This window comes from Manis pentadactyla, chromosome 2, assembly GCF_030020395.1.
Source record: "Manis pentadactyla isolate mManPen7 chromosome 2, mManPen7.hap1, whole genome shotgun sequence".
Lineage (NCBI taxonomy): Eukaryota > Metazoa > Chordata > Mammalia > Pholidota > Manidae > Manis > Manis pentadactyla.
In genome coordinates this window covers 90,687,395-90,713,080 of record NC_080020.1, presented here as the reverse complement: position 1 = coordinate 90,713,080, position 25,686 = coordinate 90,687,395, and the positions used below count along the sequence as shown (strand labels likewise).

General features: G+C 36.0%; 1 protein-coding gene across 7 annotated transcripts in view; it reads left to right on the top strand.

Moving 5' to 3' along the window:
* Nucleotides 1–25,686, top strand: part of ERBIN (erbb2 interacting protein) — a 113,726-nt gene that overhangs the window by 21,733 nt on the left and 66,307 nt on the right. For 5 of the 7 annotated variants that reach the window (XM_057494736.1, XM_036887675.2, XM_036887673.2 and 2 more), the window contains exons 2-4: nt 17,504–17,551; nt 21,048–21,245; nt 23,651–23,768. In XM_057494736.1, the coding sequence (XP_057350719.1) occupies nt 21,057–21,245; nt 23,651–23,768 (307 nt within the window). In that variant the 5' untranslated portion in view covers nt 17,504–17,551; nt 21,048–21,056. Of the gene's footprint in view, nt 1–16,617; nt 17,194–17,503; nt 17,552–21,047; nt 21,246–23,650; nt 23,769–25,686 lie in introns of those variants that run through there. The other 2 variants (XM_036887671.2, XM_036887672.2) reach the window with 2 other exon arrangements.

Below are 25,686 nucleotides of genomic sequence, written 5' to 3'. Positions count from 1 at the left end.
GTGTAGGCTTCTATGGTCTGAGAGACTTTTTCCTTCCCTAGCTTGGGGAAGTTTTCAGCAATTATTTCTTCAAAGACACTTTCTATCCCTCTTTCTCTCTCTTCTTCTTCTGGTACCCCTATAATGTGAATATTGTTCTGTTTGGATTGGTCACACAGTTCTCTTAATATTCTTTCATTTCTGGAGATCCTTTTTTCTCTCTCTGCCGCAACTTCTCTGTATTCCTGTTCTCTGATTTCTATTCCATTAACAGTCTCTTTCACCTCGTCCAGTCTGCTGTTAAGCTCTTCTATTGTTTGTTTCATTTCTGTTATCTCCCTCCGGACTTCATCCCTTAGCTCTTGCATATTTTTCTGCAGGTCCATCAGCATGATTATGACTTTTATTTTGAATTGTTTTTCAAGAAGATTGGTTATATCTATCTGACCAGGCCCTGTCTTGGGTTGTCTCAGTGATTTTTGACTGAACCAAATCCTTTTGCCATTTCATGGCAATAGAAGTGGTTGCAGGCAGGTGGCACATGTGTCAGCTGGGAGAACAAAGTCCCTTCCTGCTTGTTGGTTGCCTTGCCCTTCTCTGCTGCCTGTGCCAGTCACCTGCACATCGGATGCAGTCTCTGGGATAATCTCCTGAGCTGCTGTGGGCAGGGCCACTGTCAGGCTAGCCTAGAGTGCTGCGGGGGCTTCGCAGCCTTGCCGGGTGTGTTCTCCTGCAAGAAAGGTGCCCCTTCGTGCCGTCTGGACCTTGTTCCAGCTTCCGCTGCCTGTCCTGGTTAGTTGCTGGCTGGGAGGAGACTCTTTGTGGTTGCTGTGGGCAGAGCCCTCTCTGGATGCTCCACAGCTGTGGCAGTTAAGCTGCTTTGCTTGTAGCGCTGCCCGGGGGAACAAATGGCAGGCTGCTTATCATCATGAGGGGCTTCGCGGCTGCTTTATCCCCCAGGGGGTTAGGGGGCCTGAAGTTCCTCAAGATTCCCAGCCTGTTGGGCTGAGTGTGCTGGGACGATTTTGTTCAGCTGTTGACCCCCCCTGTCCCTTTAAGACTTTTAAAAACTGCCCGCTTTTCTCTTGTCCCAGGGGAGCCGGCTGTGGGGACCCACTCGCAGTCTCTGTCTCGGACCCTACCCTTCTCTTTCTCTAATATCCAGCACACCATGCAATGTGTGTCTGTGCTCCTGGTGCGGATTACTAGGCTGGTTGTTTAGCGGTCCTGGGCTTCCACTCCCTCCCTGCTCCGACTCCTTTCCTCCCACCGGGGAGCTTGGGTGAGGGGAGTGCTCGGGTTCTGCCAGGTCATGGCTTTGTATCTTACCCCCTTCATGTGATATTGAGTTCTCGCAAATGTAGATGTAGCCTGGCTGTTGTACTGTATCCACTGGTCTCTCTTTTAGGAATAGTTGTATTTGTTGTATTTTCAAAAGTATCTATGGTTTTGGGGAGGAGATTTCCTCTGCCCTACTGACGCTGCCATCTTAGCCCCTCCAGATTATATACTTTTTGTTTTAAAAAGAATTGTTCCTAGCTTTGTTCTCTTTTTCTTATGAGTAGTTTTCCATATATGCATAAAAAGATACCATTTTAATGGTTATGTAATTTTCTTTTATGTAGCTGTGCTGTAGTTTATTGATGGGATTCTACAGTGTTTCTATCTGTTTTTCCATAGCATAGTATTCAACACATAATGAAAAATTCTCAGTATATGCTTCTTAAATTAATTTAGACCTCATTGGGCTGAGTATAGCATTTCCTATAAAAAGGCAAACCAGTTCTCTTTAACTTTCTGTCCACCTTTTTACCTACTATCTTTTACCATGCATTGAACTAGTATTGGGCACTTTCTTCAGAGTAAACTGTTTAATTCTTTAATTTGTATCCAAGGTGAAAAGGTTTCAGTGTAGAGTGTTTATTTCTTTGAATTGTATGCAAGGTGAAGATGTTTCTGTGTATGAACGTATAGAGCACAGTTCCTTCCCACTATGGTGCGTGCTTCCCATGTAGGAGCAAGGATTTGAGACAGATTTCTGGAGGACAATATAGAATCTAGGTTATATTCTCTCCTAGCTTTAGAAGTTATATATAAAATAACAGCAGTTAGGCACCTGTCTTGTGCTGAGAACTGTTCTAGGCTCAAGGGAAAGGACAAGAACAAATGTATAAAGTCCTACTTGATTCTATTCCTAGTCTGTAAGTAGCCCTACTTTTATTCTGGTAAATGAAGAAACTGAGGCCCATAGGAATTCTTTTGCTTGCATCCATTGTACCATTCAGCCTCTTAATCAAATAGTGTGCTGTACAACTTTCAGCTTTTTTGGGGGTCTGTTTAGGGATCTTCTCAAATGATACCTCAAGGGTAGCTTTTTTTTTTTTAAATTAATTTTACTTCTTTAACCATATGATAAATTATTTAAATAAGAGTGCTATATGTTCAATTTGACTATTGTTTTTAAAATTTCTTCTTAAGAGTAAGATACAAGGTGACTTTTAGTAGGGTGTGAATACTGTAGTTTATAGAAATAGAAAATCGGATCCAAGAAAAGGAATGCAGAAATTTATAACTTGTGAGTAATTTACCTTCATTGTTGTGATAGAATATCAGATTCAGCTAAGCTCCTCCGAGCCAAGGTTCTCATTACCCTAAATATATTTATCTGATAACAAATATATCTGATATATTTATCAGAGGAGACAAAGATTTTCCTTGTATTAAATTATAAATAATTTCTAAAATGTGAATTCCCTTGTGTGAGAGCTATTGAGTGATGAATGAATGAATGGACAGTGTTGATGACAGCTACTTAAAAGCACATATTCTAGGGCTCTTATTAAGCTTTTTTCATAGTGTTTTTTTAAAATAAAAAGATGGGTATAGCATACAAAAAACTCAGTAAAGATAGATTATATCTAAAGGTACACTAATGTGCTTCAAAATAATAGCTTTTTTTTGGGTACTCTAACTTGATGTAAAATGGACAAGGGTAGTAGAGCATTTTTAATACTTCTTCAACAATTGTTCTTATTTGGGCTTTTGCTAGCTGGATAATAGATTTCAGGACTTTGCTTTTCAATGAAGAAATGGCATATCAGAATTCTATTCTGTTTATTGCTACTCTGGAAATAGTTGAGGAAGTGGTAGGTTTATTTTATTAAGAAAATTGAGACAAATAATGTCTGACTAGAGGCATTCTTTCTCTAGAGATATGTGTTATTATAAAACTTGTAGTTTCCTCAGGAGGTAGTTTTAGATCTGTTCCTGGCACCTAATGCAAATGTTTTACTGATACCACTAAAAACACCAAAGAATATGATAGAGATGATTTAGACTTAAGAGATTTCTAAGATTTCCATTAGTATAATCAGTCACATGTCTGAAACTTTAAAAAATCCTCATAGTCCTAGGAGATGTCAGATTTTGGGCAGCATTGTGTCCCCGTTTGCTTGACTGGGTAAACTTAAAAAAAATCTTCTCAGGAATTGAAAGAGGTGGCTTAGTAAGTAAGATATTATTATTTAACACTAAATGATTGACTGTTGGAATGAGTGCCACTGACAGAAATTGTCATCCTTCCAGTTAATATAATTTCTTTCTTTTTTTTAATTGAAGTATTGTTGATGTACAATCTTACAATGGTTTCAGATACACATACAACACAGTGGTTCAACAGTTACCCACATTATTAAATCCTCACCCCCTTTAGTGCAGTTACTATCTGTCAGCATGGAAAGATGTTATAGAATCATTGACTGTATTCTCTATAGCCATTTCTTTTCTCATGATAAATAAGATATCAGGGCTAGGTGTCCTTTTTTTTTTTTTAATAGGCTTGATTTTTCAGAGCAGTTTTAGGTTCACAGCAAGATTGAGCATAAGGTACAGGTATTCCCATATACCTACATATACATAGCCTCTCACATTATCACCATTCCTCACTCGAGTGGTTCATTTGTTGCAATTAACAAACCTACATTGACACTATTATCACATAAAGTCTGTGTCTTACTTTAGGGTTCACTCTTGGTGTACATTCTGTGGGTTTGGACAAATACATAATGACATGTATCCATATACAGAGTAGTTTCACTGCCCTAAAAATCTTCTTTGCTCTGCTTATTCACCCTGCTGCACCCTAACCTCTGGAAACCTCTGATCTAGTAACTGTCTCCATAGTTTTGCCTTTTCCAGCTGGTCACATAGTTGGAATAGGATGTATGTTTGTAGCCTTTTTTAGAACAGCTTTCCTTTTACTTTGCAATATGTATTTAAGGTTCCTCCATGTCTTTTCATCTCATGATAGCTCATTTCTTCTTAGCTCTGAATATTTGATTGTCTGGAAGTACTACAGTTTATCCATTCATCTACTGAAGGACATCTTGGTTGCTTCTAATTAGTGGTAATTATGAATAAAGCTATAAACGTCTGTGGGCAGGTTTTTTTGTGCATATGTTTCCAGTCCTTTGGGTAAATACCAAGGAGCACTAATGGCTAGACAATATGATTGAGGAGATGCTCAGTTTTCAAGAAACTGCCAAACTCTTCCAAAGTGGCTATGTACTGTTACTCATTTCTACCAGCACTGAGTAAGCATTTCACATCCTTACCAGCATTTGGTGTTGTCAGTGTTCCAGCTTTTAGCCATTCTTACAGGTTTGCAGTGGTATCTCATTTTTTTGTTGTAATTTGTATTTCCCTGATGACATATGATGTGGAGGATCTTTGTGTGTCATCTTTGGTGAGCTGAGTGTTAAGATGTTTGGCCCATTTTTAAATTGGATAGTGTGTTTTCTTACTTTTGAGTTTTCAGAGATCTTTGTGTGTTTTGCACAACAGTCCTTCATTAGATGTGTCTTCTGCAAATATTTTCTGCCAGTCTGTGTCTTGTTTTCTCATTCTCTTGACTTTGTCTTTTGCAGAGCAGAAATTTAATTTTAATGAATCCAGGTTATCAATTGTTTCTCTCATGGATCATGCCTTTGGTGTTGTGTCTAAAAGATCGTCACCATATTTAAAGTCATCTACATTTTTTCCTATGCTATTTTCTAGAGTTTTATACTTTTCGGTTTTACATTTAGGCCTCTGATCCATTTTGAGTTCATTTTTTTTAGGGTTGTATTGTCTGTGTCTAGTCATTTTTCTGCATGTGGATATCTAGTTGTTCTGGCACACCTTATTGAAAAAACTGTCTTTGCTCTATTGTGTTGCCATTAGGACTGTATTTTTTAAATTGCATGGAGGTATTTTGTGGGTTTGTGGTTGCCTTTTCTCAGAGAAAGAAGGGGTCAGTGTGAATTGGGAAGGTGTTCTTAAAGGATTCTGTCATGTCATTTTTTCCTGTCATCAATTTTAGAATGGAATTTTAGAATGGTTCCCATCCTTAGGCCATGGGGTTTTATTGATGAAGATTCCCAAACCCATGTGTGCGTTTTCTGAGCAGGAGCATTGAAAGTGTAACTGTTATCATAACAGCCCTCAACATTTTGGACCTAAGTTGTCCTTACACTCAGGAATCATTGATGTTACGGAACTTGGGAGTCTTAATACTTACCTCTTAGTTGTCCCATGACCTTTGTTTACATTTAAATGTGCATAAAATACCTGATTTAGAGCATGTCGGAATTCAATGAATGTGAATGAACTTGGAACAAAACACCTGGTAGTTCTTAGATGCTCTGACCTTTTCCTACTTTTCCACAGAGAATTTTAAAGAACTTTGTTACTTAACAAAAATATTTTCAGAAGTAATGTTTGAAAATAATCAAGGCTAATTCCATGCTTTATAAATTAGGTAAGCCCAAGGGGATTTATGTATAGGTGAGAGATTTCTACGAAGAGTGGGTGCACGGGTTGTCTTCTGATGAGACTCTAGCCAACAGGGCTGAGCCCAGGACTTCTATATGGACACCTTCCTAATACAAACTAATTAGGCAACACAGTTCCATCTTCTGTCAAATGGGGTTAATGAACCTACTTTACAGGATTAGTCTGAGAAATAAATGAGATAGTACATGTAAGCATTTAGCAGAGAATCTAGCACAGAGTAGCAACCAGTAAATACCACTTTTATTTTTATTTTGTATCATTGAAGAGCGAGAGTTAATCCCAAGCCTTAATTTAAATTCTGACTTTAGGACATAGCCATTTCTTATAACTTTAGAATTGTCAATAGGTAGGAGTTCCTAATTTCACTTTGGTTAAGTGGAGTAGTTCATAAATTTGCACTACAGTAAGACAATGTTTTAAATTATATATTCTCTACTGTAGTGATTTCTTACTAGCACATGGGATTTCTTCAGAGCCCAAGCATTGTTCTTCTATGTAATAATACAAAGATAATAGTTTTCTGTTTTTTAGACATATTACCAGAATGTTTATTCATTGCTGTCTAGCAAATTCTTAACCATCTGCTGCTTGAACTGTTGCTCTTAGTCTGACTTTTAAAAATGAATTTGTTTTATATCCTTTTTATAATTTTGAACCCTTTCAAGTCAGAGAACTATATGTTATACTTGATGTTCCCACAGCACCTCCTATAAGAGCTGTTATATATAAGGTGGTCAGTAAATAGTTGACTACATGATGTGGTCAAAAAAAAATAGAAATGTTTATGAGAAGCTTAAATTTTTAATTTTCTTCTACTGTTCTCTACATATATGGTGCAGTTTTGCTTAAAAATGAGTCTTCAGGAGAGGAGTCGAGATGGCAACGTGAGTAGGGCAGTGGAAATCTCCTCCCAAAACCATAGATTTTTTTAAAAAATACAGCTATTCCTAAAAGAGAGACCAGTGGATACAGTACAACAGCCAGGCTACATCTATATCTGCGAGAACTCAGCATCTCACGAAGGGGGTAAGATACAAGCCGCAGTCCAGCGGGACCCTAGCGCTCCCCCACCCCAGCTCCCCGGCGGGAGGAAAGGAGTCGGAGCAGGGAGGGAGTGGAAGCCCAGGACTGCTAAACAACCAGCTCTAGTAATCCGCACCAGGAGTGCAGACACACAGTGCGTGGTGTGCTGGATATTAGAGAAACGGAAAAGCAAAATCTGAGAGCAGGTCCCCGCAACAGGCTCCCTGGGACAAAAGGTAAGTGAGGGCTTTTTGAAAGTCTTAAAGGGATAGGGACCCCACAGCTGGATGGAATCGCCCTGGCACACTCAGTCCAAGAGGTGGGAATCCTGGGAAACTCCAGGTACCCTAACCCCCTGGGTGGCAGCACAGCTCTGAAGCCCCTCATGGTGATAAGCAGCCTGCCAGTCATTCCCCCAGCAGAAGGAGGGTCATAATAAAGATCAGAGAAGAAATAAATAAAATTGAGAAGAATAAAACAATAGAAAAAAATCAATGGAACCAAGAGCTGGTTCTATGAGAAAATAAAGAAAATAGATAAACCAATAGCCACACTTACTAAGAGAAAAAGAGAATCTACACACATCAACAGAATCAGAAATGAGAAAGTAAAAATCACAACGGACCCACAGAAATACAAAGAATTATTAGAGGATACTATCAAAATCTATATGCTAACAAGCTGGAAAATCTAGAAGAAATAGACAACTTCCTAGAGAAATATAACCTTCCAAAACTGACCAAGGAAGAAACAGAAAATCTAAACAGACCAGTTAAATTAAATGAAATTAAAGCGGTAATCAAAAAACTCCCAAGAACAAAACCCTGGTCCAGATGGATTCACCGCTGAATTTTACCAGACATACAGAGAAGACATAATACCCATTCTCCTTAAAGTTTTCCAAAAAACACAAGAGGAGGGAATACTTCCAAATTCATTCTATAAAGCCAACATCACCCTAATACCAAAACCAGGCAAAGACTCCACCATGAAAGAAAATCACAGACCAATATCCCTGATGAACGTAGATGCAAAAATACTCAACAAAATGTTAGCAAAAATACATCAAGAGGATCATACACTATGATCAAGTGGGATTCATCCCAGGGATGCAAGGATGGTACAACATTTGAAAATCCATCAACATCATCCACCACATGAAAATCCATCCAACATATCCATCCACAACAAAAAGAAGGACAGAAACCACATGATCATTTCCATAGATGCTGAAAAAGCATTTGACAAAATTCAACATCCATTCATGATAAAAACTCTCAACAAAATGGGTATACAGGGCAAGTACCTCAGTATAATAAAGGCCATATATGACAAACCCATAGCCAACATCATGCTGAGCAGCAAGAAGCTGAAAGCTTTTCCTCTGAGATCAGGAACAAGACAGGGATACCCACTCTCCCCACTGTTATTCAACATAGTACTGGAGGTCCTAGCCATGGCAATTAGACAAAACAAAGAAATACAAGGCATCCAAATTAGTAAAGAAGAAGTCAAACTGTCACTATTTGCAGATGACGTGACATTGTACATGAAAAACCCTAAAGACTCCATTCCAAAACTTCTAATATTGGACTTCAGCAAAGTTGCAGGATACAAAGTTAATACACAGAAACCTGTTGCTGTCCTATACACTAACGATGAACTAACACAAAGAGAAATCAGGAAAACAATTCCATTCACAACTGCATCAAAAATAACAAAATACCTAGGAATAAACCTAACCAAGGAAGTGAAAGACCTATACCCTGAAAACTACAAGACACTCTTAAGAAAAATTAAAGAGGACACTAACAAATGGAAACTCATTCCATGCTCTTGGCTAGGAAGAATTAGTATTGTCAAAATGGCCATCCTGCCTAAAGCAATCTACAGATTCAATGCAATGCCTATCAAAATACCAACAGCATTCTTCAACGAACTGGAACAAAAAGTTTAAAAATACATATGGAACCACAAAAGACCCCGAATAGCCAAAGCAATCCTGTGAAGGAAGAATAAAGCAGGGGGCATCTCACTTCCCAACTTCAAGCCCTACTACAAAGCCACAGTAATCAAGACAATTTGGTACTGGCACAAGAACAGACCCACAGACCACTGGAACAGAATAGAGAGTCCAGGTATTAACCCAAAAATATAAGGTCAATTAATATATGATAAAGGAGCCGTGGACATACAATGGGGAAATGACAGCCTCTTCAACAGCTGGTGTTGGCAAAACTGGACAGCTACATGTAAGAGAATGAAACTTGATCACTGTCTAACCCCATACACAAAAGTAAATTCAAAATGGATCAAAGACCTGAATGTAAGTCATGAAACCATAAAACTCTTAGAAAAAAATTCAGGCAAAAATCTCTTGGACATAAACATGAGTGACTTCTTCATGAACATATCTCCCCAGGCAAGAGAAACAAAAGCGAAAATGAAGAAGTGGAACTGTATCAAGCAGAAAAGCTTCTGTGCAGCAAAGGACACCACCAATAAAACAAAAAGGCATCCTACCTTGTGGGAGAATATATTCATAAATGACATCTCCGATAAAGGCTTGACATCCAAAATATATAAAGAACTCATGCACCTCAACAAACAAAAAGCAAATAATCCAATTAAAAAATGGGCAGAGGATCTGAACTGACACTTCTCCAAAGAAGAAATTCAGATGGCCAACAGACACATGAAAAGATGCTCCACATCACTAGTCATAAGAGAAATGCAAATTAAAACCACAATGTGGTATCACCTCACAGCGGAAGAATTGCCACCATCCAAAAGACAAACAACAACTAATGTTGGCGAGGTTGTGGAGAAAGGGGAACCCTCCTACACTGCTGGTGGGAATGTAAACTAGTTCAACCATTGTGGAAAGCAGTATGGAGGTTCCTCAAAAAGCTCAAAATAGAAATACCATTTGACCTAGGAATCCCACTTCTAGGAATTTACCCTAAGAATGCAGCATCCCAGTTTGAAAAAGACATATGCACCACTCTGTTTATCACAGCACTATTTACAATAGCCAAGATATGGAAGCAACCTAAGTGTCCATCAGTAGATGAATGGATAAAGAAGAGGTGGTACATGTACACAATGGAATATTATTTAGCCATGAGAAGAAAACAAATCTTATCATTTGCAACAACATGGATGGAGCTAGAGGGTATTATGCTCAGTGAAATAAGCCAGGGAGAAAAACACAAGTACCAAATGATTTCACTCATGTGTGAAGTGTAAGAACAAAGAAAAAAACTGAAGTAACAAAACAGTAGCAGACTCACAGAACCGAAGAATGGACTAACAGTTACCAAAGGGAAAGAGACTGTGGAGGATGTGTGGAAATGGAGGGATAAAGGGGGGGGGGAATAAGAAAGGGGCATTACAATTAGCATGTATAATGTGGGCGGGGGCACGGGAAATGCTGTACAGCCCAGAGAAGAGAAGTAGTGATTCTACAGCATCTTACTTCGCTGATGGACAGTGACTGTAATGGGGTTTGTGGGGGGGCCTTGGTGATGGGGGGAGTCTAGTAACCATAAAGTTCCTCATGTAATTGTAGATTAATGATACCAAAGTAAAAAAAAAAAAATGACTCTTCAGCCCCAAGAGATATTTGGGATGGCTTAATAGGATTATAGATATCATACCTAAAATGTTAATCTGAATCCTGCTAATAGTAAAAGCTCTTATAGATAAGACTTTCATTGAGTGGTACTATTTTTAGGTTTTATTTATATATTAATAAGTAAGCTTTAAATATCCTCTGTTACAAGGTATTGAGATTGATGTGGTTTCCCAGGAGGGTTTATCATGTTTGTAGTCATACCCAGGTTAAGTTAACCCCAAAGCAAACTACATGAGCTTTACAGAAAAATGAGGATTTCAAACTGGCATCTGTCTCCCCCTGCATTTTTTTTTTTTTTTTTCTGATTCCTACCTTTTCCTGTTCTTTTCATGAGGTTCCTCCTCTGTGGCCTCTCTTCTCTTGAACATAGGAAAAATATAAAGAAATTCACCTTAAGAAATAAGGGGTTTGTCTTTGCCAGGTTGATTTACATTTTAATAGTGGTTGTTTGGAGAGTGGCCAAAGTAAATAAATAACGGTGGCATTTCAAGCACTATGGCACTTGTGTCCAGGATTCTCAAATCAGGTCATGCTTTCAACAGGTTTGGCTCAGTTTCTAGGGCAGTGTACACACTGCATGAAAACATTTTATTTACGGACAGTTTCACCTAAAATGCCACTTTGAACTCAAGAGTAATTAGCATGTTGAAGATGTTGAAGGGGCAGATGGAATTAGGAGTAGAAGAAGGAGTAGGAGTAGGTAGAAGACGTCTCCTGAGCAAACAATTTGACTCAGTAGTTAAGTTGTACAAAGGTAAATTAGATTATGGCTTTTTAGGTATAAGTGACTATTTTAAGGTTTTAAAGGAAGGTAAAATAATTTTAAGGAAGATGTCAGGTACTGACTGAATTGCATTGGGAAATCAGTTTGGAATCTGTTGTATTAATACATAATAGTGGCATTAACCAGTGACATTTTAGTGGCATAATAGTGGCATTTTTGAAAGATTTTAAAAAACTGAGCTATAATTCACATACAGTAAAATTCACCTGTTTAAGAGTGTACAATTCAGTAATTTTTAGTATACTTACAAGACTATGCACCCATCCACACTTCCTAAGTCCAAAAAAAACCCATCACCCCCAAAAGACCCAAATATATCAGCAGTCACTCCTACTGCCCTCTGGCCTTAGACCCTAGCAACCACTAATCTGCTTTCTGTTCCTTTAAATTTGGCAATTCAGGATATTTCATAAAGATGGAATCATATCACATGTGGCCTTTTGGGCTTCTTTACTATAGCAGGTTTCCAGAGTTCATCCATGTTGTATCTAGTTCATCTCTTTTCATAGCTGAGTAATAGTTCATTATATGGAATATTGCCTTTTATTTTGTTTACCTATTCATTAGTTGATGATATTGAATTGTTTCTACTCTTTTGCTGCTGTGAACATTAGTTACAAGTTTTTATGAGAGCATGTATTTTTAATCCTCTTGTTTACATAGCTAGGAGTGGAATTGATGGATCATATGGTAAGTGTATTTAAGTGTTTGAAAAAACTGCCGAACTGTTTTCCAAAAGTGACTAAAGCAATTTACATTTCCATCTGCAGTGTATGAGGGTTCCAACTACTCCATACCATCTCTGACAGTTTTTTGTCTTTTTGATTATAGCCATTCCTGATGGGTGTGCAATTTTATCTCATTGTGGTTTTGATTTGTATTTCCCTATTGATTAATGATGTTGAGCATCTTTTCATGTGCTTATTGTCCCTTAGTATATCATTGGACAAATGCCCATTCAAATCCTTTGCCCATTTTTAAGTTTTATTATTTATCTTTCTATTGTTGAGTTTTAAGAGTTCTATATATTTTTTGGATACAAGTCCCTTATTAGGTATATGATTTACAGATATTTTCTCCCATTTTGTGGGTTGCCTTCTTTACTTGCTTGATAGGGCTGATTTTTTTTTTTTTAATTTCAGTGAGAATGTCTCTATTTTCTTGACCATGATGCTTGTGGTTGGTTTTAGTTCACTGAGATTTTTGTCAAGAATGAATGTTGGCTTTTATTAGATTTCCTTTTGGCATTGTCACAAAGACCCAATTCCTCCTTTCCCTCCCTTTTCATGTTTGTGTGATGTACTGTTAATAGATTATAGTGCTAGTGTAAAGCAAAAAAATGTGGGCTTTAAAATAGTAGAAGTAAAATATATGACAGCATAAAATGTGGGAGAGAATAAAATGTTAAACTTTTTTTGCATTTCTTAGATCATATGTGAAGAGGTTATATTATTTGAAGGTGGACTAAGTTGAATTAAGAATGTATATTCCTCGAGCAAACTTAAAGTATAGCTAAAATTCTATAAAATGAGATAACATGGAAAAAAATAAGAAAAGGAACAAAGAACAAATGGATAATGGTAATATAATAGACTTAAATTAAGCCACACCAATTACTGTATTAAATGTAAATGATCTAAGCTTACCATCAACATGTAGAAATTGTCGGATTGGATGAAACAGCAAGACTTCATGTGCTTCATACAAATAAGCACTTTAAATATAAAGAGAAATTTGGCTAAAAGTAATAGAAAAAGATACACCATATTAACACCAAAAGAAAGCTCCTATGGCTATAGTGTTATCAGTCAAGATATACTTCAAGATAAGGATTATTAGCATGATAAAAGGATCAATCCATCAAGAAGATATAAGAACTGTAAACGCATTCACTTTCTAACAGAACTTCAAAATACATGCTCTGTTTTTCAAATGTTCATTATAGCCAAGCGATCTGAGTTGTCTGTATTTGCCATCAAGTCATCCTTTTATTTTCTTGAATGCCCATCAAACAGCCTTGTTTCTACCACTCCACAATAACTGATCTTGTCAAGATAATCCATTACCTTTACATTGCACAGTGGCAATTCTAAGTCCTCATTAACATAGTTAAGAACTACCTCCTTGAAACATTTTTTTTCACATGGATGTTAGGTTACCATACTTCTCCAGTGTTTCTCTTGAATCACTGCTTTTCTTCAGTGTCTCTTGTTGATTCTAGTTCTCCTTTTGACCTATTTTTGTATTTCATGGCTCAGTCATTGGACAAATTCTCTTTTCTGTCTACACTCACGTCCTTGATTCTTTCATCTAATTTTACTGTTTTAAAAATCATTTCTAAGCAGAAGACTTCCAAATTTATGTCCTCGGCTAGTATCTCCTCACATCTCTGAATACCCAAATCCACCTGTCTACTCAGGATCTCACTAGGACATTTTAAGGTATTTTAAACTAAAGTTTCTAACCACAAACCTCTCATCTCTCTTCTCTCCAACCTGCTCCTCTATAGTTTTATTCTATTTTAGCCAGTATTAGCAGTTCCATTCTATGAGGCTATCACATATGGGTACGTTGAATGACAAATTTACTGTCCATCTTTGCTTGCTATACAAATTAGTTGCATGTAGAATTTGGGATGAAGGTTAACTCAGTAATTCTAAACTTTACATTGAGTATAGTGATGAACAACCCAATAAAGTTAGGGCAACTCTAAAATTCTGAAATACATATTTATTTATTTTATTGAGGTATTATTGATGTACATTCTTATGAAGGTTTCACATGAAAAAAAAATGTGGTTATTACATCCACCCCAGTTATCGTGTCCCCCCAATACCCCATTGCAGTCACTGACCATCAGTGTAGTAAGATGCCACAGAATCACTATTTGCCTTCTTTGTGCTACACTGTCCTCCCCTGATCCCCCCTATACCATTTGTGCCAATCATAATACCCCTGAATCCCCTTCTCCCTCCCTCCCCACCCTCCTTCCCCCACCGCCTTCCCTTTGGTAACTGCTAGTCCCTTCTTGGAGTCTGTGAGTCTGTTGCTGTTTTGTTCCTCCAGTTTTGCTTCATTGTTATACTCCACAAATGAGGGACATCATTTGGTACTAGTCTTTCTCTGGCTTATTTCATTGAGCATAATATCCTCCAATTCTATCCATGTTGTTGCCAATTGTAGAATTTGTTTTTTTCTTATGGCTGAGTAGTATTCCATTATGCATATGTACCACATCTTCTTTATCCATTCATCTACTGATGGACACTTAGGTTGCTTCCATATCTTAGCTATTGCAAATAGTGCTGCAATAAACATAGGGGTGCATGTGTCTTTTTGAATTTGAGAACTTGTATTCTTTGGGTAAATTCCAGTGAGTGGAATTCCTGGATCAAATGGTATTTCTATTTTTAGTTTTTTGAGGAACCTCCATATTGGTTTTAACAATGGTTGAATTAGCTTACATTCCCACCAGCAGTGTAGGAGGGATCCCCTTTCCCCACATCCTCGCCAGCATTTGTTGTTCTTAGTCTTTTCTATACTGGTCATCCTAACTGGTGTGAGGTGATATCTCATCGTGTTTTTTATTTGCTTTTCCCTGATAATTAGTGATGTGGAGCATGTTTTCATGTGCCTGTTTACCATCTGAATTTTTTCTTTGGAGAGTTGTCTGTTTATATCCTCTGCCCATTTTTTAATCGGTTTGTTTGTTTTTTGGGTGTTGAGGCATGTAAGTTCTTTATATATTTTGGATGTTAACCCCTTGTCCGGTTTGTCATTTACAGATATATCTCCTATACTGTAGGATGCCTTTTTGTTCTGTTGATGGTGTCCTTTGCTGTACAGAAGCTTTTAAGTTTGATGTAGTCCCATGTGTTCATTTTTGCTGTTGTTTCCCTTGCTCGAAGAGATGCATTCAGAAAAAAGTTGCTCATGTTTATATTCAGGAAATTTTTGCCTATGTTATCTTATATAAGTTTTATGGTTTCATGACTTACATTCAGGTCTTTGCTCCATTTTGAGTTTACTTTTATATATGGGTTTAAACAATAATCCAGTTTCATTCTCTTGCATGTAACTGTCCGGTTTTGCCAACACCAGTTGTTGATGAGGCTGTCATTTCCCCACTGTTTGTCCATGGCTCCTTTATTGTATATTAATTGACCCTATATTCTTGGGTTTATATCTGGGCTCTCTATTCTGTTCCATTGGTCTATGGGTCTGTTCTTGTGCCAGTACCAAATTGTCTTGATTACTGTGGCTTTGTAGGAGAGCTGGAAGTCAGGGAGCATAATCCCCCCAGCTTTATTATCTTCTCAGAGTTGCTTTGGCTTTTTGGGGCCTTTTGTGGTTCCATATGAATTTTAGAATTATTTGCTCTAATTCATTGAAGAATGCTGTTGATATTTTGATAGGGATTGCATTGAATCTATAGATTGCCTTAGGCAGGATGGCCATTTTGACAATATTAATTCTTCCTATCTGTGAGCCCGGGATGTTTTTTCATTTATTGGTATCTTCTTTAATTTCTCTCATGAGTGTCTTGTAGTTTTCAGAGTATAGGTCTTTCACTTCCTTGGTTAGGTTTATTCCTAGCTATTTTATTCTTTTTGATGCAACTGTGAATGGAATTGTTTTCCTGATTTCTCTTTCTGGCAGTTCATCGTTAGTGTATAGGAATGCAACAGATTTGTGTGTATTAATTTTGTATCCCACAACTTTGATGAATTCAGGTATTAGATCTAGTAGTTTTGGAGTGGATTCATGTCATCTGCAAACAGGGACAATTTAACTTTTTCCTTGCCAATCTGGATGCCTTTTATTTCTTTGTGCCGTCTAATTGCCGTGGCTAGGACCTCCAGTACTATGTTGAATAAAAATGGGGAGATTGGACATCCTTGTCTTGTTCCCGATCTTAAAGGAAAAGCTTTCAGCTTCTTGCTGTTAAGTATGATGTTAGCTGGGGTTTGTCATGTATGGCCTTGATTATGTTGAGGTACTTGCCCTCCATACCCATTTTGTTGAGAGTTTTTATCATGAATGGATGTTGAATTTTATCTAGTGCTATTCAGCATCTATGGAGATGATCATACAGTTTTTGTCCTTTTTTTTGATGTTGTGGATGATGTTGATGGATTTTCTAATGTTGTACCATCCTTGCGTCCCTGGAGTAAATCCTACTTGATCATGATGGATGATCTTTTTGATGTATTTTTGAATTCAGTTTGCTAACATTTTGCTGAGTATTTTTGCATCTATGTTCATACAGGATATTGGTCTGTAGTTTTCTTTTTTTGTGGGTTTTTTGTGTGTGGTGTCCTGAAATACGTATTTATAAATATCACTAAATTTGTAAGAAAAATGTGTGTGTGTACACTTTATATTAATGCTGCTGTTTTCATTTTTTTCTATCTCACTTTGGAATGTGTTGGCTACAGGAACAGAAAACCTAGAAATGGTTTAAGAAGCAAATGGGGATTAGTGTTTTCTTACGTGCCAAGAAACCCATAAGTAGGCAGCAGGTAGCATTGGTTCCAGTGTTCAGCAGGGCTTTTAGAGGTGGGCCCCCAGCTTGTTTTGTCGTTCTACTCTGTCAGCCTTATTGGTTTGTTTTTAATCCTTAGCTTGTTGACTTGTGGTCATAGGCTGGTTGTTGCAGCAGTTGGTTGGCATTTTTACCTCTGTCCCTGGATAAGGAAAGCAAGTGTTTTCCCAAAACCGATTCCCCATTCCACTCCAAAACTGACTTCTAAGTAAATGTCATTGATTTTAACAGTGTCATCTATCCTGTTTACCCATTTTGGAAAGTCTTAATGTGGCCGTTTAACTGGGCCCATTACCACACAGAAGTTCAGTTCTGGAAAGAGAGGGAACAGAATGTGATAAGCAATTAACAGCTTCTGCCACGTGGAACATCAAAAACTGTTAAATTTAATTGGTGATTAGAGTTTATTTGCTTGGAAAAGCTTTATTATTTTTTGGTACGTTCAAATAAACAGGATTTTAATGGTAGAAAGATTATTTGATATAGATGAGGGGGCTCAATAGTTTACAAGTGTATTAAAGGCAATTCAGTGACTGGTTAAGAAGCTAGCCATTAATTTAGAAGTTAGCAAATTTGTATAAGTTTATACTCTTGAATTTTTGAGAATTCTGTTTTGCAGTAAATAAGTTGGAAGGAATATTCTTTAAAGTCATAAAGGTCTATTTTCATTGTTAATTTTCTTTCTTTCTTTTGGTTCCCATAGAATGTTGGCTCAATTAAGAAACATCAGGGAAATAAATTCAACCAAGTCGTAAGTAGCTTTAATGTCTTTTCTTAAAAAGCGTTTGCCTTACTTTTATGGATTTTTTTCTTAGTTGAATCCTTTTCCTCCATTTGAGTAGAATGTTTTTATGTCTACCATATTAAGTCTGATTTATAAAGTGGCTGTTTTTTATCACAACACTGAAATTCTCATTGGCAGTTCCCATGTTGACCACTTCCTGTTCAGACCAGGCCGGGGTTCTCCCTTTGGTTACTTCCTTGTCCTTTGTGTAAGGGAGAATCTGTTCGGGTGTTGTTAACTCGTTTATTTCTCTTTCATATGATACTTTATTCCTATGCCCTCAGTAATTAAAGCCCCCCTTCCTTCTTACCAATAAGCAGTTTTTAGTCTGCAAAATTGGGGTCGGTCCATTTTTGTTTTGGCTTGAGGCCCATGGAACTTAATCTGAGGCCTAAACTGTTCTCAGCTTCTGTCCACAGAAGTTTCCATTTGAGATAGAAACTTCTTGCAGCTGCCTAGTGCTAAGCATCTCATCTTCCTTTTTTGAATTCATTGTCTTTCCTGAGAATTTCTGATTTCTGACCATCTGTCTGTAATATGATCTATTTTATTTATGATTAGCAGTATATAGAAAAATCTTTGAAGTTGTTTTACCTTCATTAATAATTATTCTGCCCTGTAACTTGCCTTATACCTCAGTTGTCCTGCACAAATATTAACATCAAAAGTAAATATACTCACATATTAGTCACATACATTTGGTAATAACATTTCATGTCCTTTATTCTCAGATAAGAATTATACTCCCAATTCACTATAAAAAATCTGAGAAATGGATTTTTTAGGCCAGACATCATACCAGCAGTGTCTCATAGAACTTGAGCCAGTAACCACATATGATGTGACTACTGAACATTTAAAAAGTGGTGTGACTAATAAACTAGATTTTTTATTTTATTTAACTTGTATTTTAAAGTTAAATGGCATGTGTGTCTAGTGGCCTACTGTGTTGAACAGAGCAGATGGAGTTTTTTCCCACTGTTCTTAGTGTCCCCCTAACTCATCAGTTGAAATCTTGGAATCTCTTGAACAAGAAATTTCATACCGATTTTTAGAATCTTTTTTGTTATCTTATAAACACACAAGTAAAAGCTAAATCCCCCTTAACAATTAAACTCTTATTAAATCAGTAAATTGCTTATTCTTATCTATATAATACCTTCATATATATATATATATAGGTTATTAATAAGCATTCATTACATTTTGTGTAATAACCTTCTTACATTTTGTGCCTCAACTTTTATGGATATTTGTTGACAGATTTTCATGTAGCTTTATTGAAGTATAATTAACATATAACTTTATATTAGTTTCAGGTGTGCAATAGATTGCAAAATGATCACCACACTATGTCTAGTTAACATCTATCACCAATAGTTACAGTGTTTTCTCTTGTGATGAAAATTTTTAAGATCTATTCTCTAGCAACTTGGAAATGTGCAATATATTATTCTTGACTGTAGTCACCATGCTGTACTTTATATCCTCATGAGACAAAGATTTTAGATAGAAACATTGGATTTTTGACACCATAGTATAAGGGAGGAAAAACTTTGCTTCAACTCTTCCAGGGTCCCTGGGCTGGGTCTGAAAACCAAACTAAGAAAGACACATACAGGAGAAATACAGAAGCACTCAAATTTATTTATTGTAAGTTTTAAGTGACACAGGAGTCTTCATAAGGAAATGAAGACCAAAAGAAACCATTAAACCGTGGTATTTTAATGCTAGCTTTGGTGAAGAGTGGATAGTTGTGTGAAAATATGATAGGTCAAAGACTATGTGGTAAGTGTAGTAAACTGGGAGATTAACAAGGCCCGTTTCTTAGGATTCTTCTCCCTTTGTCTTCAGACAGAAGGTTGATTCCTTCCTGCAGGTGTAGGGAGGGCACTTCTCAGGGTTTTGTGACATCTTTCAGGAGAGAAGGGCAGAGGGGGAAAGTCTGAGTGGCCTTCCTGCTTCTGCTGTCTTCTCAAAACTCCTTCAGTTTAAAATACTGAATATGCCAAGGTGATGTATTTTGGAGTGGTGTGTCCTAAACCCCATTAGTAGTTTGTTTTTGTAAACCTTGGAGAAGTCTGTAGTAAGAACCTCTTGATATTTGAATCGTTTAGAGAACCTGAGTTCAAATATATCATCATATATTGAGAAGCAGTGTAATGCAATAAAGGCACAGAATCAATTTCTTTATGGAAAAATAGGGATGACAGTACATGTCTTAGAAATATATAGTAGATGAAATGAGAATATGCATATAGTTTATCTGAAGAACTTAGCACAGTGTCTGGCACATGGTGACTGAGTAAGAATAGTCAGGTTTTTAAAAAGATTGCAGTGGAACACTTATCCTCTTGTCTGTCACTTTTAAGTATATCATAGAACTTGAATTAGAAGAGTCAGAAGCAGTGCCATGCAGAGCTATGTTGAAGCCTGAGGCAGAAGAAATAACTAATACTAATCCTGTCTTTATGTAAAAATTGGTTATTTTGTTCATAAATGGATTGTTTTTCAGTGATTTTTAAATTTTTTTAAAAATAACACATTAAGATAATTTGACTTGATTACTGAGTTTTCTTGGTGCCTTCTTACATTTTGTGCCTCAAGCACTTGCCTCACTGGCTTCAACTTAGTCTTGGTCCTGGTAAGAAGTAATAATACTCTAATAGAGTCTTCTTCCTGGGGCAAAAATTTATTGATAACATTTGTTATCAGTTACTCTTATTTATTGGAGTAGGCTTTTTTCTTTGCTGAAAAAATCTTAGCCTAGTTGGAATTAACCTATGTAAGTACATGGTGTTCTTACTAAAATTCACCTTGAGAATTTTCACTAATTTAGTATTGAACTTTTCCCCCAGTTAGTTTGAAATAATGAAGTTCATACTTTATTGAAGCAAGTTTATTCTCTAGTGTGTAACCTTAAACAAATATAAGACCTGCAAGCTCTTTAGAAAAATTGAAAGATCAATTCTTAATTGAAATAAAATATACTTGGCATAGATTAGAATTTTGATGTGGGAGAGTTAAAGAAAAGTTAAAGGGTTGGGTAGGAAGAACTAAAAATATTTTTGCATTCCCACTTCCTACTCAAAACCTCATACAGTCAACTTCTTAATTAAGAAACAGCTCTTAGTCAGAAATTAAAGAAATATATTTGTTGTGTTAGGCTTTTTCTTGCTGAGGATGGACTCCTAAAGCATGGTTCTAGTAGAAGCACATAAATGGTTACTTAGTGGATCATTTTGTAAAGTACGAAAGTGCTTGAGTTCAACTTGAAATTCAGTGTATATATACTGAATAGTAAAAAGCAATGTTAAATGTATTCCATTGGATGTATGTTGAGAGGAGGTATTTATCTGTGATATAAAAATTGTGGTAAATGAGTTGGAATAATTTGTTTTGAAAAATTGTTAGTTACAATATGTGTGTTTTAACTAAATTTACTTTTATTTGAATATTGCAGTGTCTAAAAATGACTACGAAACGAAGTTTGTTTGTGCGGTTGGTGCCCTGTCGGTGTCTACGAGGCGAAGAGGAGACTGTCACCACTCTTGATTATTCTCATTGCAGTTTGGAGCAGGTTCCCAAAGAGATTTTTACTTTTGAAAAAACTTTGGAGGAGCTCTATTTAGATGCTAATCAGATTGAAGAGCTTCCAAAGGTATGCTAATACTGTCTTTCAAGAATTGCCTTTGGTTATTTTTATGCCTAGAAATAAGACTTGCCTAATGTTGCCATAATGCTGCCAATATGTATATGTGCAGTGGTTCCATTTTCATTTGTTTGTTCATTTAATTTAATTTTAGGGCATGCAGCACAATTCAGATTTTTCTAAAATAGAATTTTTAACCTTTATCTCTTCAAGTTAATTGCTTGAATATTTGTACAAATAACAAAATTTTGTTTTTAGTTTCAGTTTTGTTACAGCCACCAAGATATATATGACTATACAGACTTCTGCAGCCAAAGGATTTTACTAGACAAAGATTTGAAATTAATGTTTTATTTTGTTTTTCATAAGACATTGATATATATTTTCATAATTAAGGATCAGTTCTTTTAGTTATCACATTGTAATTTTGTTGTTCAGTAGCTTTTTAGAGGTAGTATTCTGTTTGCCCTACTTCATTTTGTTTGGAAAGGTTTTGGAGGACTTAACATTTCTGATTTGTAGGAACAACTAGAAGGAGAAAGTGATTTATTGTCATGAAACATCCTCTCACATTTTGCTAAAATTTTTCAGTGGTTACTTTTTTTTTTGCTTAAATCCTAATCCTTCTTCTTTCTCTACTCAATATTATTTAGTTTTTTTTTTAATGGAGAAGTTACAATAGCTTTAACTTAATTTTTAGAACATTTCACCACCCAAAGAGCAGTTTTTTCAAACTGTGAGTGGAAACTTATTGGTGGTTCATAAAAATCAGTCTAGTAGGTGTGGCATTTCCAAAACAACAAACTGTAATTTAAACTGGCAGATTGAGAAAATAAAAATACAGGACACCCAGTTAAATTATAATTTTCAGATAACTAATGAATAATTGTTCAGTAAAAGTATGTTCTATATATTGCATAAGACAATTTTACTAAATATGATTCATTGTTTATATGAAATCCAAGTTTAATCAGGCATCCTGTATTAACCCTAACTATAATACTATAATAGAAAATAAGAGTGTATGCATGTATTCATTGTTATGTGAAATGTTTGTTTTGGGGTGGGGTGTGTGTGTCTGTGTTTGTGTGTGTGTATACATACTGGATGGCAGTGTTTTGAAAACACTTTCCTTTAGGTGGCCAGTAGTGAAAACAGTTTGAAAGCAGGTGCCATCCAAGTTTGTCTTTTAAAGAAATCTGTATGTGGCTGTGGGTAAAATATTAAAGGTTGCAGATTGCATGTTTATGAATACTTCCCTAGGTTGTGATAGGGTGCTTTGTAATTTGCTGTTTTTTTGTATATCGTTCTTCAGCAAGTTCTTTAGCAAGTTCTTTCATAGCTAGTTCTAGAGAACATGGAAGACTAAGATTAGTCCCTTTTCCTAATAATCACAAGTAGGGTCTCAGTCTGGGGACTGTTGAAATGAGAGAGGCTTGCTATGATGGTGCAAATAACTGAATCAGTTACAATACCTAATGATTTTCTGTTTTTGGAAGAACGGTCTTCTTTAATAAGACCTTTCAGTGCCATCCTGACAACATTTGAGTTTTTCCCTAGACTTTACTTTTTTAGAACAGTTTTAGAATCACAGCAAAATTAAGAAGGTACAGGGATTTCCCATATACCTGCACTGACCCCATCTAAGTACTGCCTCCACCATTATCGATATCTCCCACCAGAGTGGTATGTCTGTGAAAATTGATGAACTTATGTTGAAAAATCATAGTCACTCAAACTCCATAATTTCTATTGTGGTTCACTGTTGTACATTCTGTGGGGTTGGACAAATGTATAATGACATGTATCCATCACTACAGTATCATTCAGGGTATTTTCACTGCCCTAAAAATCTTGTGCTCTTTATAGGTTTTTTTTTTTTGGTATGGAACTTACAGGTTACCTGTTTACCTACTGATTTCAGTTAAATATATTTTAGGTCACATTTCATTATTTTGATTTTAGCATAATAATGTATTTGTTCCCTTTATTTTTGTCCTTCCAAATCAAAGCTCTGTATTTTGAGTAATTTTAAATCAATTATATTTATTTAAATGTAATTATTATGAATTTTCATTTTAGAATAAGGATGCTTGAAATACAAGCTCCAAAGTTGACCATATTTAACAGCCAGTTATTTTTTTACTACCTCAACAAAAACAACCATATACTTATTTCTCATTAAGTGCATTTTGCTCAGGGCAGAAGTGTAAGGATATAAGTCATTCCGAGTAGTTCAGTTGTGTTCAGATCTATAATAGCATAAAATAATAAAAAGATCTTCCCTGGTATTTGTAGGTATAACTCATTCAGTTTTAATAAGACTAATGATATTTATTTGTATAAAGGTTAATTTAAAATATTTAAGGAAACTTCAGAAATAATCAAAATCCTTTCCTCCTTTGTTTCAATAGCAACTTTTTAACTGTCAGTCTTTACACAAGCTGAGTTTGCCAGACAATGATTTAACAACATTACCAGCATCTATTGCAAATCTCATTAATCTCAGGGAACTGGATGTCAGCAAAAATGGTAAGATTTTTTTCCCCTGACTTTTTGGATATGGTAACATGTTATACTACTAAGATATCTATTGTCTTTTTAACAAATAAAATTGTAAAACTAGGTATTAATATTAGCTTTCATATACATTAAGCTTACATATATAAATGATCTATGCTAGCTTAACTGAAGCCCAGAGAGTACATGTAAAAAACTTTAAATGGCCTTTAATTAAAATGCCTTTAAACCTAAAATTCATATTTATATATTCTTAAGTTTATTTGTTTTTATATTCACTACCCTCTTGTTTATAACGATGAGAAACTAGTAAGAACTGTAATGTCCGTTGTTGATTATACAGTTTGAAATCTCCACATGAATGGAATGTATTGTGATGTGAAATATTCACACTGTAGGGTTAAAGGTTAAAAAAAATGTTGGCAACCTTATAAATGAATTGAACATCAACAAATACTTGTTGAGAAATCAGTCAGTGCCAAGTACATTATTCAAAGCTAAGATTACAATTAATGATGAGGGGTAAAAGGACATAGTCATTGTTCTCCTGGGGGATATAGTCTTGATTTAGCTGTTTAGTTTGATATACAATGAAGAAGTGGAAGCCATATTCCGAAGTGTTAAGCACTTACCTTTGAGGGAAGGAGAAGTAGACACTTGAAAAATTTAGAATGAGGATATATTTCTTTCATGATTAATAAAAAAGAAAAAGAAATCACAAAGGATAAGTTGTAAATGCTGTGCAAAATACAGAAAACTTCCAACAAACACTCAATACTTAGTCATATTAAAATAGTTTTTTATGTTTGGAGAAAGTGTTTATAAAACAAGTCTCAGAAAGTGTGAGAAACACACTCACTGGTCCAAATTCAATAAGTGGACACGAAGACAAAGAGAACAGCCGAGCGAGGCTTTAATGATGGTCTTGCAAAATCGGGTGTCTGGTGGGCAGGCACACCTAGAGAATTTGGCGCCAATAATTTATCTCCTAGTGCACAAGTCCCTCCCCTGGTTCCTCACTGGCTGAGTACTACAGGGTTCACAGTTTTCCCCGGACGTCGCCTAAGCCCGTTATATCTTTCCTTTACATGTCTTAATCTTATTGGTAGGTTTAAAAAAACTCAAACAGGTATTGCCAGGCCCTTATCAATTTCCCCACCCCCACTCTCAGCCTGAGCAGTTTCCACCACGTGACCCTTTGTTAATACTTTACTGTTAAAATGTTTAAACATCTTAGTGGGAATAAATCACATATAGGTTTTATACTCTTTCCTAACAGAAAGCTAGTGCAATTAGCACCAACAAATTACCTAGTACTCATACTCCATAACCTCTGGTTGCAAAGTTACTTTTTGGCCGGATCGTGTGAGTATACTGCAGTAATGCTTCTGATACATCAGTGCTGCATTTCAGGACTTAGTGAAAACCACCTTAGTACTGATTAAAAGAGTCATCCTCTTTTCACAATTATCAGTTAACTTTGGCAAATGAATTAACGCCTGTGTCTACCCATCTCCATACAAAGTTATTTTAAATAAAATAAATATGTATATAAGCTTATTGTATGCCTTCATTTGCTGAACCTTAATTGTGGGCAATCTATATCAAACATTTTATAGAAAAATGATAAAATTAGTACTTTTGTTTTCAAAGAGTAAGTCCTTTTTAAGGATGTTCAATAATGTATTCGGATTCATGCTAGGTTCACATGAAGTGCCCTGCTGGGTTTCAGTTGTCAGTAGCCAGTAAATTTTAGGTTTAAACCTATAATTTTTTTCAACCTTTTGTTACATAGTCATTTAATTTCAGGGTTAAAACCTTGCTGTTGTAGATGGAAAACTTGTGTTTTAAATTAAAAATTTTTAATTTAGTTATTTAGACTGGATTCATTTATAAAGATAACCTGATTTTTCTCCAACTTATTTCAAAA